Source organism: Nothoprocta perdicaria, unplaced genomic scaffold (assembly GCF_003342845.1).
Source record: "Nothoprocta perdicaria isolate Ctin4 unplaced genomic scaffold, notPer1 scaffold_104, whole genome shotgun sequence".
NCBI lineage: Eukaryota > Metazoa > Chordata > Aves > Tinamiformes > Tinamidae > Nothoprocta > Nothoprocta perdicaria.
In genome coordinates, this window is record NW_020454139.1 from 1,916,217 (window position 1) to 1,931,215 (window position 14,999).

At 43.0% G+C, this 14,999-nt stretch overlaps 1 protein-coding gene across 1 annotated transcript in view; it reads right to left on the reverse strand.

Annotated features, from left to right (window-relative positions):
- Positions 1-5,190: 5,190 nt before the first annotated feature.
- Positions 5,191-14,999, reverse strand: part of SAXO1 (stabilizer of axonemal microtubules 1) — a 30,428-nt gene continuing 20,619 nt past the window's right edge. The window contains exons 3-4 of the mRNA XM_026044048.1: positions 11,863-12,065; positions 5,191-6,143 (exon numbers count right to left, since the gene is read on the reverse strand). Of these exons, the coding sequence (XP_025899833.1) occupies positions 5,191-6,143; positions 11,863-12,065 (1,156 nt within the window). The remainder of the gene's footprint in view (positions 6,144-11,862; positions 12,066-14,999) is intronic.

Genomic DNA, 14,999 nt, shown 5'->3' on the forward strand with positions numbered 1-14,999 from the left:
AGGCCACAGCCTAGGCCACATATAGTTGCTCCACAATTTCCCTTCCTAGCTCGCTAAAACTAAACTAAATAGCTCCTTTTCCTGGCAGTTAGAAAACCAAGTGGTTGGCCAACCTCTCAAGGATCAGAAATATATGGATATAAGCCTCACCTTCCGAAGAGAACCCAGGGCTGGAGACTCCCATGCAGACAAGGTGGAGGAGGGAAGTAAACCAGACACCTGTGAAAGGGCATGGGTTTGATATTACAGCTTGTTTATGTAGCAAGGGCCCATTACTGAAATCCTCAAACAGACTGCATGCCATTTGTGTGTGTGTACGTACGCATATCTCTATATACAGATATATGTGTGTGTGTGTGTGTGTGTGTGTGTGTGTATGCATGTATGTGTGTTGCAGTTGTCCATCCTTCCTGCTAACACACTGCACACATGTTGGAAAAGAGCATGGAAAACAACAACAAAAAGAAAGGAGTTTTCCCAAACCTTTAAGCCCCTTGCAAATAAATGTTTTGAGTATATGCAGACATAAATTAAGGCATGGAGCCTTACGTGGCAGCAGGGGAAGGCAGCACTGGAGGTTTGCTGGCTCCCCATAAATGCTGTTTGCTTAGGCAGTGGCAGGATGTGAATGACTGTGCAGTCAGCATTTACTTACCCGCATGTGGTTAGGGTGAAACGGGCATGGGAAACCACGCTCTGCTCCCTCCCTCCCTTGCACCCTGAAACAGGCTGCTGCGTCTAGATCTCGCATTAGGTTTGGGTCTACTTCTTTTACAAACCCCACAGGGCCAATGGCAAAGCCCAAAAATAAAACTCCACCCGGAAGGATCACGCTAGACAAGCCGTGAACAACTTAATGTWCCAGCGAGGAGCCAGGATGCATTTCTTTTCTTGTAAGGGAATTCCTAATGGTTGTGTTGAGAAGAAGCTTTGTTTAGGCTGTGGAGAGTGCTCCTGCTATCCTTTTCTGTTTTTTTTAACAGAAATTACTGGCTTAAATAAATAGTCYGTGAGGTTGATGGATTCTTGTTAAAACACTTCACCTACTGAAACACTGATGGAGTCAGTTTTCAACTAACAGCATTCAATCTAGTGATTTTATTACTGAAATAGAAAAAAATAATCTCGCTGCTGACCCACTACCTACAAATCACAGCAAATCAAATCCAGCTGTTCACAAGGCTTGCAGAGCTGAGTCTTGGAGCCCACGTACTGCTGCTGGGCAGGATGCTGCAAGAATGTGCCTCTCCCGGCTGCAAATTAACAGCTGGGGGCAGTTCTTTGCAAGAGAAAACAGAGGGCTAGGATGCTGGATGAGAGTGTAAAACCAAATATCTTTGTCTCTTTAAGAACTACCCTTTTTTCTTCCCTGATGAATGCACTGTGAAATAACTGTCAGACAGATCCAGGGCTGGACTGGAAAAAAAAGAATCAGGATGCTCTGAAGGAGTATTTCTCAACAAATCATCAAATCATGTTTTATAATTAGGAAAGAGGCAAAGAGAGACACCAGCACAATGCAGTCAAAACCTTTTTAAAGAATACTACTCTGTTCAGTGAAAAGCAGATTCCTCTTCACTTCAAAAGATATTGTAAAGACAGCCTCCTATCTCAATGCCATCTCTTCACTGTTCCAGCCCAGGTGGCTTTTTCAAACTGATTTGTCATTGATTATGTCAGGGCAATCCCCTCCACATCTCAGGAAACTCATTTTTGGTCTCATAAAGAAAACATTTCAATTTTTGTACATTTTGTGTCCAACTTCTTTCTGCCTCTAGATTCATATTGCCTCTGAGATATGAATGTCCTAGTCCTTGCTGATGGGTACCACTTATCTTTCAACACTTTCCTCATGGCTCTGAAATCCTCCAGGTGCTGACAAGTCTCTCCTCTCCCTGTCCATTGGGTTACACTCTTTCAACAGTTTGTAGCAGTAAATCTTTTACAAATTTGCTGCCTGCTCAATTTCTGGAGCACAGATATTTAAAATATTGATTTTTTGACATCTCACCTGTTGCCAGCTGTAAATCCCCTAGAAAGAGAATAATCTTGACACCTGCAGACATAGGTGGTCTGGTTCAGTTGAACAGCGGACCCCATGCAGCTCAAAACTGAACTGGCTGATAATCTGCTTCTTTATTCCAGACTAACTTTGTCTTTCTTAGGGCTGCTTTATTTTCCTTCTCTCTCAGAATATGGAAATTAAGTATTTTTACTTGTAGGCCTTTACGTCCTTTACGTCTCCTGGCTGGCTGGACTTTTGTGACTTTTGGATCTTCAGGGAAGTTAGTAGCCTTCTAACATTTGATTTGAGCATTTCTCCTTAATTCAGCTCTGGTTCTTGAAATGGATAAAGATTTTGCTTTTCTCTGGAGACAGGGCTGGCAACTTCTCCTTTTGCTCTGATGTCTTCGGGGACAGAAGGAGAAGGTCTCCCTCTGAGCGAGCTCTGTGGAGTGAGTGTGGAGGACAACTCCTGCACGCTGCTGCCTGTTGGCACTGACTGTAGTAACTGACACCAGCACAGTAACTGCTCTGGCAAGCAATGCTTGTTTTTCCTTTCTCCTAAGAAAAAGGCAAATATTACTATCRAAGACATAAGGAAGAACTAGATTTTGCTCATCTTCATTTGTTAAAGTTCTGCCATTCAGGCAGTTCTCAATCCACCTCACTGTCCACTCACCTACCTACACTTCCTGAGTTTCCCTATGAGGGTGGAAAGAAAGAAATGGAATAAAGCATTGAAAGCCTTGCCGAAGACAAGGTAGAAAACATCCACTGCTCTCTCCTCACCYACCCAGTCAGTCGTCTCATCATAGAAGTATATCAGACTGGTTAAGCCTGATTTCCCCTTGGTAAATCCATGCTAACTACTCCTGATCACCTCAATTATTGTCCTCCACATCTGGGAGGACATCACATCCAGGATGAGACACTCCATCATCTTTCCAGGAATGGAGGTGAAGCTGACTGTTACCTGTGTCCTCCCTCTTGCCCTTTTTTAAGACTGGCGTGACACTGGCTTTCTTCCAGTGCTCAGGCACCTTTCCTGTTCTCCAGGATCCTTCARAGACGGCGAGTGGCCTGGGAGCAATATCTGCCAAATCTCTCAGCACCTCTATGTGCATCCCACTGGGACTCCTGGATTGTCAAGTTTGCCTAATCAGTCTCTACCCCTAGTCTGTTTCTTGTGTCAGGTTTGCCTAATCGATCTCTATCCCCACTATCAATTTACCTCTGTCTCTATCTCTGTCTCTATCTCTGTCTCTGTCTCTGTCTCTATCAAACAAGGGCAAGTCTTCCTTTGTCCAGACTTCCTCTCATGTCCCCAGGGTCTAGGATTCCTGAGCACTGAGGTAAAGGCAGCATACAGTAACAAGGTCTTCTCTGCTCCGTCTTCAGCTGGACACACAGCCCATTCGTGAATGGGCCCGCATTTTCCCAGTCTTCCTTTTACCACTGATGTAGTTGAAGTCTTTCATGCTGTCGTTGCAGGTTCAATTCCTAACAGGCCTTGGCCTTCTTTGTTGCATCCCTGCAACACTTCCCTGCTCCTCCCACGTGGCCTGTCCCCTTTTCTACATTCTGTAAATTTCTTTATTCTGTCTGATATCGCCTGGAGCTCCTTCCTCATCCATGCAGATCTCCTGCCCCATAATCACAAGTCCAGGTGGCTTCCTGCATATAATCTCTATGCAGACCTGACAGAATTACAGGCTAATAAACACTATCAGGAATTCAATGACAATAAATGTGGAATAAAATATATTTTTTTTGTCCAAATTTGATGCTAAATGCATAAATACTCAAGATACAAATACAGAACACATCTTAGGTCATTGCCTCACTGTAGTTGAGCAGATATTTTCTAGATTCTTGATTTTCYGAAGTCTATGTGGGACCAACAGCGATACTGGTCATTTTTGTGTAGCATGACCTGTAGAGATTTGCCCATGTTTTTCCTTCTGCAAGCTCATAGTTTTTAGTTGCATATGTTTTGGACCATATATTTAATATACGCCCCTAGAGCTGATTTAAAGCCTCCAAGTGATGCAGAACCATTAACTCCCTATGGACATTGTTTCAGTGGTTACTTGCCCTCAGGGTTAAACATTCATATTTCTGGATGGAATTTGTTTGGCTTTAGCTTGTGAATGTTTATGGCAGACTTCCATCTCAGATGATTTAAAGCATTGAAACATATTGCAATGTATTTATACAGGAGACTGAATTACACCTGTTCTGTAAGTACAGACATTTCGAGGGGGAAACATCACCTTCTTCCCCCCAAACTCAACAGCCATACCTAACTAAAACTCAGAACACAGCCACAGCTGGCCTAACATCATGGTTAAGACAGGTTAAAGGAAGTAGAATGCACTTAAAATGTTGACAAGCATCACAGCGCTAATATAACACTTCTAAGCCTGCAGAAAAGCAATCTGGATACAGGAATGAATAGCTYTTGTCAGAAACTCAATATTTCACCTTATCCAAAAGCTAACACAACTCCAGACACTGCCTGAAATTTAGCAGCACATGACAGCTTTAATCTCATGGCTTTTCTGGTACCCTGACTGCATCCTGCAGCGAGTTTCCCATCAAAGACTGAGCCAGTCTGCAATGTGATTTGTCACCTCAAGATGCCGTGTTTGGGTGACAGCCTCGCATCTGATGCTCTAGCTCTGGGCAGCAAAGGACCAAATATAATGAGGGTGCAAACCTGAATATTGCTTAGRCAATAATTCGTATGGTTTTTACATGTCTGATGTAACGGTCTAATAAGATCAGATTACTTACACCTACAATTTCATGGCACGTAATTCCAGTTAGGCTKTGATAAAATTGTCTTTGTGGAAGTAGTATGAATTCCTGATATGGCCAATAATAATATATTTCTTTGATAATATATCAAGGAGATATTTCTCTCAATTCAAGAGGAGTTAAGTGGGAAAAAAAATACAGACCAAAAACTAGATGTGTCTTCTGTTTCAGTACTATTTTTTTTATTTATTCAGCTGATTCAAAAGAAGCCAGCACCTTCAGTAGAGATTATTTTTAAGATCTTTCTAATTATAAAATAAATTATTGTTCAGGTGGTTGCAAACAAAATCGAGCCATCATCCATAGCGCTGAGGTGCTGGGGTTTTAATCCCGTTTCAAGAGGGCTGCTTCCACTCTCTTCTCTCTTCAATGCCCACTCACTGAGCACTCACCCTTGAAAACCGGTAGAAAGAGCTTGTGACCAATTTCATCGCTTCCCTTGAACACATAACCTGGCGGTTCCTTGTATGAAGCCAGGCATCTAGACGTACGTTTTGGGGTGTAACTGGTGGCATAGGTGGTTTTGGCCTCGAGGGGAGTCCAAGGCCTAGGCCCGGGCCAGCGAGGCTTGCAGCTCTGCGTGATGCACAGGGGATGGGGTCTGAAGTGGGTTTGAAAGGTGGTCGAGTAGTCACTAGGTTCTGACGGGCAGGTCATCTGGGGAGCAGGCACAATGGGCTTCGTTCGCTTGCATTGCCAGGGCTTGTAGTCCTCCTTCATCGTGGAGGAGCTGGTAAATGGTTCAGTATTTTTTTTAAACTGGACCAAAGAGCGACATATCCTGGCTGGCTGGCCRTGAGGGTGCTTGTAGTGCAACTGAGTAGTGGTGTGAAGATCCATTTTCTCCTCAGGAGGAACATACACAGCAGGCTTTTTGCTGAATAATGGAGGCAGTGGCCAAGTTCTGTATTTTTCCTGAAACTCTGTTGTAGAAGAAAATGGAAGATCATGCTGAGGTCTTGACTGGCAGGGTTTTGCCAGCTTGGCTGGCTGACCAGCCAGACCCTTGTATGATATTTTGTGGGTAGTGAGGCCATCAAATGGGACCTCACTGGCCTTGTATTTCTCACGTTTATGGACATAGGGTTTCTCCAGGGGGTGCAGCACATAATCCACTTTATAATTTGTTGCAGTCTCAAAGGGATCCTTGTTTCCCTGGGCCTGATTGACAGGTTTGAAGCTTTTGGTGGCAACTGGCCCCCTGTAAAGGTAATCATCCTGGACGTGGGTTCTGTGATCAAACTTTTCCTCTGATGGGCGATAAGCATCATCCGGTCTGATCATCCCTCTCTTTGGTTCATTCCATTGCACGTAGTCACCTGAAACGTAAGAGCAATCCTTTCAGAGAACTCAGTCAAAGCATAGCTTTTTTGGTGAGTTTAGGCATAAAATGTGTTTTCTTTAGTTTTTATGTTTACTCCTGAAGTATTTGTTGGTGTTGCTGTGGAAAACAAATCCTGTGACACACACACAGTATGAAAAAAATATTCTGCAAGAGAGTGTTAATCCCACAAAAGCTTTGCTTTTTTAACAAAAGATATCATGAAAAATGTTCTGTACTCACTCCCTTCCTGCAGAGATGGACAAATCAGTTACACATTTGACGTTTGGTAGGGAGGTAGGTAGATATGAATGAGTAAGATTATATGCCTGCTGTTCCACCCCTAAAGAGAGAATTGCAAGGTTGCCATTGCTCTTTGTACCTTCTCATATGATGATGACCTGCTTTTGTGGCCGTAAAGAAGGGTTTCTGCCTGAGATTAGCTCAGTTCAGTGTTTTGCAGTTCATCTTGGTGGCTGCAAGCTGAGCTCTGTGACTTTCTTCTGCCCGTCTTTGTTCTCTGACATACTCCTGCCACCTGCGCAAGCAGGAGCCCAGAGAGAGTTTTTCAGTCTATGTGCATTTCTCCTTTGTTAACAGCTTTATGACAGAGGCTGCTGGCTGACCAGGCTTGTGCTGACCTGAACCATTGTTCAAATCACAGAGGTGGTTCCTACTCCAGAAACTGTTCTATCTAAATTCACAACTAAGAAAACTCTGAAAAGCGTTTTTGAAACATTGACATCCTCCTTTCTGTACGTGGTAGCACAGGAAAGGAGGCAATGAGAGTTAAAAGATTTGCACTCAGTCACACTAGAAGCCTATGGCAAAGCTGCCTAACTCTCAGACCAGCACTGCAGCCACAAGCCCAACATTTTTTACTTCCTAGCAATTTTGTGCAACTTCCCCAAGAGACCATTATGGTTACTGGTAGGAAGCTGAAATAAAATAGTCTTGGAGTTAACCCAAGTCTTTTTTTTCTTTCTTTCTTTTTTTTTTCCCTCCTTTCAAACCACATTGAGAGTCATGAGGCAAATAAGCTTCCAGCTGACTCTGCAGAGGAAGGAAGTCTGGATTTCAAAGTACTAGAGAGTAAATGATGCAATTAGGTATCAGGATATTTGAACTCTCCAATCCAAACAATGTTACTCCTGTTGAATGGCTGTGGCTATACTACTGTACAAACACAATTACACATAGGATATGTCCATTACAATGTGAAGCTGACAAATAAAAATGTCATTTTTCCCCAATTAGGTGCCATTTAAAATCATTCTGGTTTAAATTCCCTTTGCCTTGGCACAAAGTAGCAGCTGAGCTGAGCCCGCACAGCCAAGAACCCCTTTGCAAGGGGRCAGTAGGGAGGAAGAGACCTGCATGCTGTGGGGGAGAGGGGATCTGCATGCTGTGCATGTGAAATCCCAGCCCCACTGAACTCGATGGCCAAAATCTCAGCATTGCTGGGGCCAAGCAGAAGGCTGGCATTTTGTGGTTATGTGCACTGGAACAGAGCGCTGCCTTCACAGACATGTTCCTTCGGTTAGTTAAGATCATGRCCATGACTGTGCACAAAGCTACAGAACAGCAGGAATGGACGGGCTCTCCGGAGGTCCTCTAGTCCAACATCCCTGCTCAAACAGTGTCACCTGGAGCACGATTCCCAGGAACATTTCCAGGCAGCTTCTGAATACCTCCAAGGATGAGTACTCCTATACTCCTTCACTTCTCTGGGTAACCTGTTCCAGTGTGCAGTCCTCATGGTTAATTTAAAAAAAAAAAAAAAAAAGTTTTGTCTTGGATTCAGAAAAATTCCCTGTGTTTCATTTTGTGACCACTGCCTTGCATCAGGTTACTAGGAGCCAAGGAAACAAAGGACCCCATTCTGTTAACATCTTCCCTTCGGCTATTTCAGAAAACACATTAATAAGAYTCCCTCTCAACCCTCTCTTCTCCAGGCTGAAGAGTTCCAGCTCTCTCAGCCTTTCCTCCAATGAGAGATACTCCAGTGTCTTCATCATCTTTGTGCTTTTTCCTTAGGTTCACTCCAGTAACTCCATTCTTTTTTGGCCTGGGGAGTCCATAACTGGACTAAGTACTCCAGACACGACCTCACAAGGGCTGAGTGTAGGAGATGGATCCTGTCACAGGAACTGCTGCCAGTAGGGCTGCAGTATCCTAGTGCAGCCCAGGATACCGTCAGACTAAAAGCTGGGCCTATGTCTGCCTTTGGACTCCCCGGTCCTTTYCCACAGAGTGGCTCTCCAGCGGGTCAGCTCCGGCATGTGCTACTGCATGGAGTCATCCCACCCTAGCTACAGGACTCTGCTCTTACCTTTGTTGACCTTCCTGAGGTTCCTCTCGGTCCACCTTTCCATCCTATCTTGGCCTACCTCTCCAACCCTATCCCTCTCACCACCAGCACAGCCTTTTGCTGTGCAGCCAGTCCTCCCAGTTTTGCATCACCCACCAGCTTGCTGAAGAGGTACTCTGGCCCGTTGTCCATGTAATCGATGGCCAAGCTGAACAACATTGGACCCACTACTGTCGGGGACACGAAGAGCTACAGGCTGTCAGTTGGCCTGAGGACAACGTGCTGAGCTCTGCCATACAACCAGCTCTCAAGACACCTCAATGTCTGCTCAGCTGGCATGCACTTCAGCACCTTCTCTGTGACAATGCTCTGCAGACAGCCTTGCTCAACACAACATACGCAGCTCCCACTTCTACTCAACCAGTCCTCTCCTCCTAGAGGACTACAGGGCTAGTTAAGCATCACTTACCCGTTCTCAATATACACTGTACTCCTCATCACCTTATCCTTCACATGCTTGCAGACTGCACCTAGGATGAGCTGCTCCACCACCTTGCTAGGAATGAAGGCGAAATCTAAGGAGCTTGCAGCTCTTGGGTGCTCCTTCATGCCCATTTACAGGGCAGCAGGGACATTTGCTTTCTCCCAGACCTCAGGCACCTCTCCCAATGGTCAGGACTCCTGTAGCACTAGTGGGTGCATCCCATCAGGGCCCGTTGAGTTGTGAATGTCCAGTTTGCTTAAGTCATCCRTAACCTGACCCTTGTCAGCCAAGAGAAAGTCTTCTTTTCTCCAGGCTTTCTCCCTGGCATCCATATTGTGGGATTTCTAAAGGCAAGTCTTGCAATAAAGACTGAAGTAAAGAAGCAGTTCACTATTTCTGTCTTTTTCTATGTCTTTTGCCACCATGTCATATTCAACGGTGGACCCGTATTACCTGTAGACTTTCTTTGCTACTGCTGTACTCATAAAAGTCCTGCTTGTTGCCCTTGATTCTCCCCAGCATATTAAACTCTAGATGGGCTTTGGCTTACTAAGATCCATCCTTGCACGCTCAGATAATGTCCATATGTTCCACACAAGTTATCTATTCCTGCTTCCATCTTCTGTGTACTTCCTTTCTATGTTTGAATTCTCCCAGAGTTCCTGGTTTATCTATGCAGGTTTCTTGCTCTTTGGGATGGACCTTAACTGAGCTTGTAGGAGGTGATCCTTGAATATTAACCAGCTTTTCTGTAACCATATTTTTTTAYTGGCTCCGTGGGGAGCAGGAGCTTCCCAGGCACTGCTGAGTTGTTGAGATCCTGACCTCATGCCTGTATCTTGGACAAATTTTCTGATGGGCTACATCATTTTCCTGGAGAGATGGTTCAGGAAGGTAATTTGGTCATGCTTGGAGATGTGTCATTATGGGGGGATCTATTAATAAAAACTGTTCAAAAAGAAACTAAGGAGATTCAGTCCATCTCTAAGCAAGGATTGGTTCAGAGATCCGGCATTTCCAATGACAACCAGAAGTTATCAAAAACATGTTAGATTCCAACTGTTCTTACTAGTAAAATAGTCTAGCATTTTGGGCATAGTCACAGCTTCTTCAGTACACACAAAATATGACAAGAAAGTTGATCTGTCTCCAATTTTAAAAATATAACAGCCTCACAGAATTGGAAACCTCATAGGTATTATGAATTTATTTTACTTTGTGTAAGCCAGCAGTTCTTCTCTCCCTTCAAAATACGTTACAATTTTATTGTAGTTCTAATTCTTCTCCCATAGATATTAATAGTTTCCTATGTAGCRCAGTCTTGGAAACATTAGCGGGTACAGGAGGGAACAGAGGATATGAACTATATGTTATTGGAGGGTTAAGCATATTTCACTATAACCAAGCAAGACAACACTAAAATTAGATCGTATCCCTGCAGATGGGTAGAAGGAGCTGAGCATAGCTGGAAGTTTAGAATTCTGAAACCTCAATTCTTTTGGTTAAAAAAAAAAGAAAAAGGTTGTGAGTTCTTCTTACAATAATTGTGGTATGCAACATTTTAAACTTACTGTTGCTTAGGACATTCTGTGTGTAGTGGGGAGAAGTCTAACCGTACAGTAGGACAGCTAATTTCATAACAAACAAGCACTTCTTAACATGTTGCTTAACTATTTGAGTTATGGTTATTTCATTGAATAAAGCATTGTGAATAGAGTGTTACATTTCGAAAGATGATCAGTAAAACCTACTAATGCCTGGRGAAGGATACACTGAATGCTTACATTCTCGTGAACCTGAGCCCTTAAAGATAAATTCACCCAATATGGAACCTGACCTTTGAGGGGCTTTGTATGGAGATTTCCATTTGCAGCATTTTTAAAAATACTGCAAATTAAAACCAAATGTGGTTGTGATACATTTTATTAGAACTCTAGAGTAACAGTTAAGACGCTGACCTGAACACTGATAAAAGGCAAGATGTACATCTGGATCAGATAGAGAGAACTTAAACATATCTAAATGCAGAAGGAAAGATCCTCTGCCTGTGTGAAGCAGTTTTTCTTTACTGGTTACAATGAACACYATCTGGTGACATAGCCTATGCAAAACAAAGCGTTCAAATTTGTGTAAATGTGGGTAGTTTACACTTTCCAAGTCAAGTCATTCTAAATGGACAGTGTTTCCTGTGCTCTTAATGCAAAAATTTCAATTTGTGCCATTGCAAACATACAGCTGTACTAAAGTTTGACTTGCAGTCATATCAGCTGGGTAATCATAACATTGCATTCAGACAGCTTTTATTTCCTTCCTTCCTTTATTATTCTGCTTTTAAAGAAGAAATTGTTTCTGTGCATTCAGATGAATCTCAATGACAGCACCAATCGTAAGTTTTTATATTTGAAGGGCATTATAAAAAAGAAAGGATGTCAAATGATTTAAAATAACACACAAATGTGAGATATCTGCTTTTAAGCATTAGCTATCTAGAAAAAAGTGAAAAAGGTAAAATCCTCTGATTTTCTATTTCTGACTGACTACCAAAACTCGTACTGTTAGTGTGAGTGTATGACTGCAAGGTTTATCCCAGTGCATGCAAAAGAGAAGTAATGTTTTTGGAGGTGAAGGAACACAGTCATAAAAYAGCCAAATCATCCACAACAGACTACTACTACTGAGGAATAAGGGCACAGTTAGGTCCACAGCTCATCTGTTTTTCCCAAGAGTAAAGCCTGGACTTCTGGACATCCATAATTTCCAGATACATTGCCTCTATACACAGAGATTAATTCTCCAGCACGTTCTAAAATTTGCCTTATTCTTCAAGATTGTGTATACACACAGAAAGCACAATAAAATATACTTGTTCAGTCTGCCTGCCTTGAACTTAATGCCACCAGTGAATTCCACAAAGGCACATACCTTTGTAAGTGGTCCATGTGTCCATTTTGTCACTGCAGGTGTGCTTGTTCTCACGGGGGAGACATGGAGGTACTTGGCAGATAGGGTAAGGGTTGTAATCTTGTCTATATGTGGAGATCAAATCCATACTCTCATCACTCTTGACAATCTTCTCAGGTGGTTTGAATTTTGGTGGGAACACTTCATGAGCTACATAATCTCTCCTGCAAACAATAATGTCAATGTGTCTTTTATCTTAATTATGTTAAAATAATGTTCCTTTTCTACGACACACAGGAAAAGCACTTTCTCTTACCTCCACAGCCTAGGAAAGTTTGGATAATAACAAATGTTTATTGAAACATACAAGTCCTTCACTTCTGTAAAGACTCACACAGCTTTGGACAACATCAGGCAAGCTAGGCTTCCCCTTCTCTCCACACAAAGCCATCTCTGTCCTACACTGAAGTTACATTAGGGGGCATAACTTCTTTTAAAAGATCAATAATTATAGCTGGCTTTTATAATATATAGAAAACATATGACAGAGAGAACAATAGACTTCCTAGACAATGCAGTGTGGAGCAACTTGGCCAAGGATGGGGAGAAACCAACATAACAGTTCTACAGTGCAAAACTACATGCAGACAGAAAGTCAACTTSTTCTCATATAGCACTGTAAAGGAGCTATTTTAAGACAGCAAAATAGTTTAGTAGTGTTACTTAACTCCAACAAAACACTATCAAAATAAATGGAGAGGAAAATAATATCACCATACAACCTTCACTAACCGGAATCTATCTTATTTCCCAGACCAAGTTCAGTCTCTAATGTCATTTGCAGCACTGGCAGCTGGCCAGGAGAAACCATCAGCTATTCCAATATTAACATGACACCTTGCACCTGGGGTGGTGCTGAGTGAGCAAGAGATTCAAGCCTTTGGCTTTAGGGTATTACATGTGTGTTTTAGCAAATAAACAAGGTTCTAAAACTCCYGTGCATGGAGTAGAAAGAAGGACCATTAACATTGCAAAGATTTGTGGAGAGGGGTAAAAAGCAAAGATGAAGAGAAGAGAAAGAGGAGAAAGAATGGAAAAGAGGAGAAAAAGGGGTAGGAAGGAAGGAGGGAAGGAAGGATCAAGAAATGTTTATGCAGGTTTCACACATCCCCTTGACAGCCTTTTGTCAGTAAGATATAGCTTTGCCTAACTACAAAGCGTGGATTTGAASAGGGATAGAAAAAAGGCAAGCAGGAATGCCATGGTATGTATCATGATGGACCTGCTGGTAAATCAGTGCAACCTGCCTCCAAGACAACATGCAAAATGGTCATGATTGCGTCTCCTGGGCTTCATCAAAGAGGTTTGTTGCTGCAGTTACACCAGACAATGTGCTAAGAGCTGTTACAGAGGGTTGGTCACCACCCAGTGTTTGCTGAATTCACAGTCACCATAGTTATTCTTTCCTGTCGTTGAGTCAATTCATTTGGTCTGAGGAGAATTTAATTACACAGAAGGAGAGCTTTTAGTCCTCTTTGGCACTTTCCCACTGGGCCTTGGCGCTTTAACATAGCATGATTTTTTCTTCTTTTTCTTGTTCCTTGAAAAGGACAGTGAGAATTGCAATGGCTAGCTTTCCAAGTTTGATATTTTCTTCTCTCGTAAGAGTAGTTAAGTGTTAAGGATACATGGAGCATGTGCTATGCAGAAGCAAATACAAGTTGTTTCTGTGCTTTTCTGTCAGTCTAATTATTGAAAGAGAAGATAGGTTTGCTGTTTCAACAGGAAATTCCTAAGGACTCCTTGATGGACCTCTCATAGTTGCTGCCCATCCTCACTTTCCTGAAGGGCATACAGATGAGGCCAGGAATTAGATACAAAGATAATTTTCTTTGTGTCTGCTTGTAGCTCTTTCAGCTCAGGTAGGAGGTAGAAGACACGTGTAGAACCCAGATCTAAGAAAGCCTCTTTGAAGTATCCAGGCCCTTGCAGTAGCTGCTGAAATTTCCTGCTTAGGCAGAGGCACCCCAAATGTAAGGGGTCAAAMAATTCAGCAATATTTGTCAGTTCTTAAGAAGGCATGGGGAGGGAAGCAGGAGCCATAACAAAGGAATTCATGGATGGTGCTAAATACTAAGACTTACTAGTCCATCAGCAGCTTCACTAAAGACACTGATATCCCCTGGATCTCTAACTAGTTGCAGCARAGGCAAAAGTGCATTTTTTCATGTCCCTTTCTATGATGACAGAAGAAGTAAATGAATTTCAGGYAGCAGCCTTCATTTGAACAAGGTCTCAGTGGCAAGCTGCAGGATCCAAGTCTTTTTCTCAGGAGCTTCTGCTGCGGACAAGTGCTTGGCACATCCCCTAGAAAGCAGTTAGGGGCAGGCTTAGCAATTAGCACCTTCAGTGAAATGGGTGCAATGCTAGTGYGAGGATTTCTGCTGGCTATCAAGAGTCTGAGCAGCAATATTGCTCACAAGCAAAAACAGCTCAGCCCTGCACAGTGACTCCCCTGAGGAGGACACTCAAAACCCTTGCCAGTCAACACAGTTCACTACATTCACACTTCCTTGGAAACCAGTCACTCAGATCATGCTCTACATAGTGCCATACAAAACACAGAATATCAACTAATAAAAGAAAAAATAGCATCGGTATTTTCTCAGGCTCTATTTCTATTGATTTCCCAGAAACCTATCCAAAGCAGGAAGTGAATTAGTGCCCAGATCATGATGTGCTTGTATGGTCCAACGGCCCATGTGTTCATTGAGCAGACCACAATCTGGAGGGAGCAGAAGAAAAATAACTACTTGCCCCTGCTATAACAAGTGGCCTCAAGCTCTGCTGTCCCTCATCATTCCTTTCACGGAGCCCTTTCAACAACCTCTACCACTCCAGCACTGTTCTCTTCAGGTTCCCCTGTGAAAATGCTAGTTTTTCTCCTCACTCTCACGCATCTCCCACATACAGATTTTCCAGCTCACAGTCCTCATTGTCTTTCACTTCTTATCGTACTTCACGGTTGAGATGCCTTCCATGGGTGTTTGTGGTTTCGTGTACTCTTCCCTGGGCTTGAACGAATGTCTGGGATGAGAGCTGGGATAAAGTGGGTATTTCTCCATGTACTCTGTCAGAAAACATGGCTTCTCTTGGCT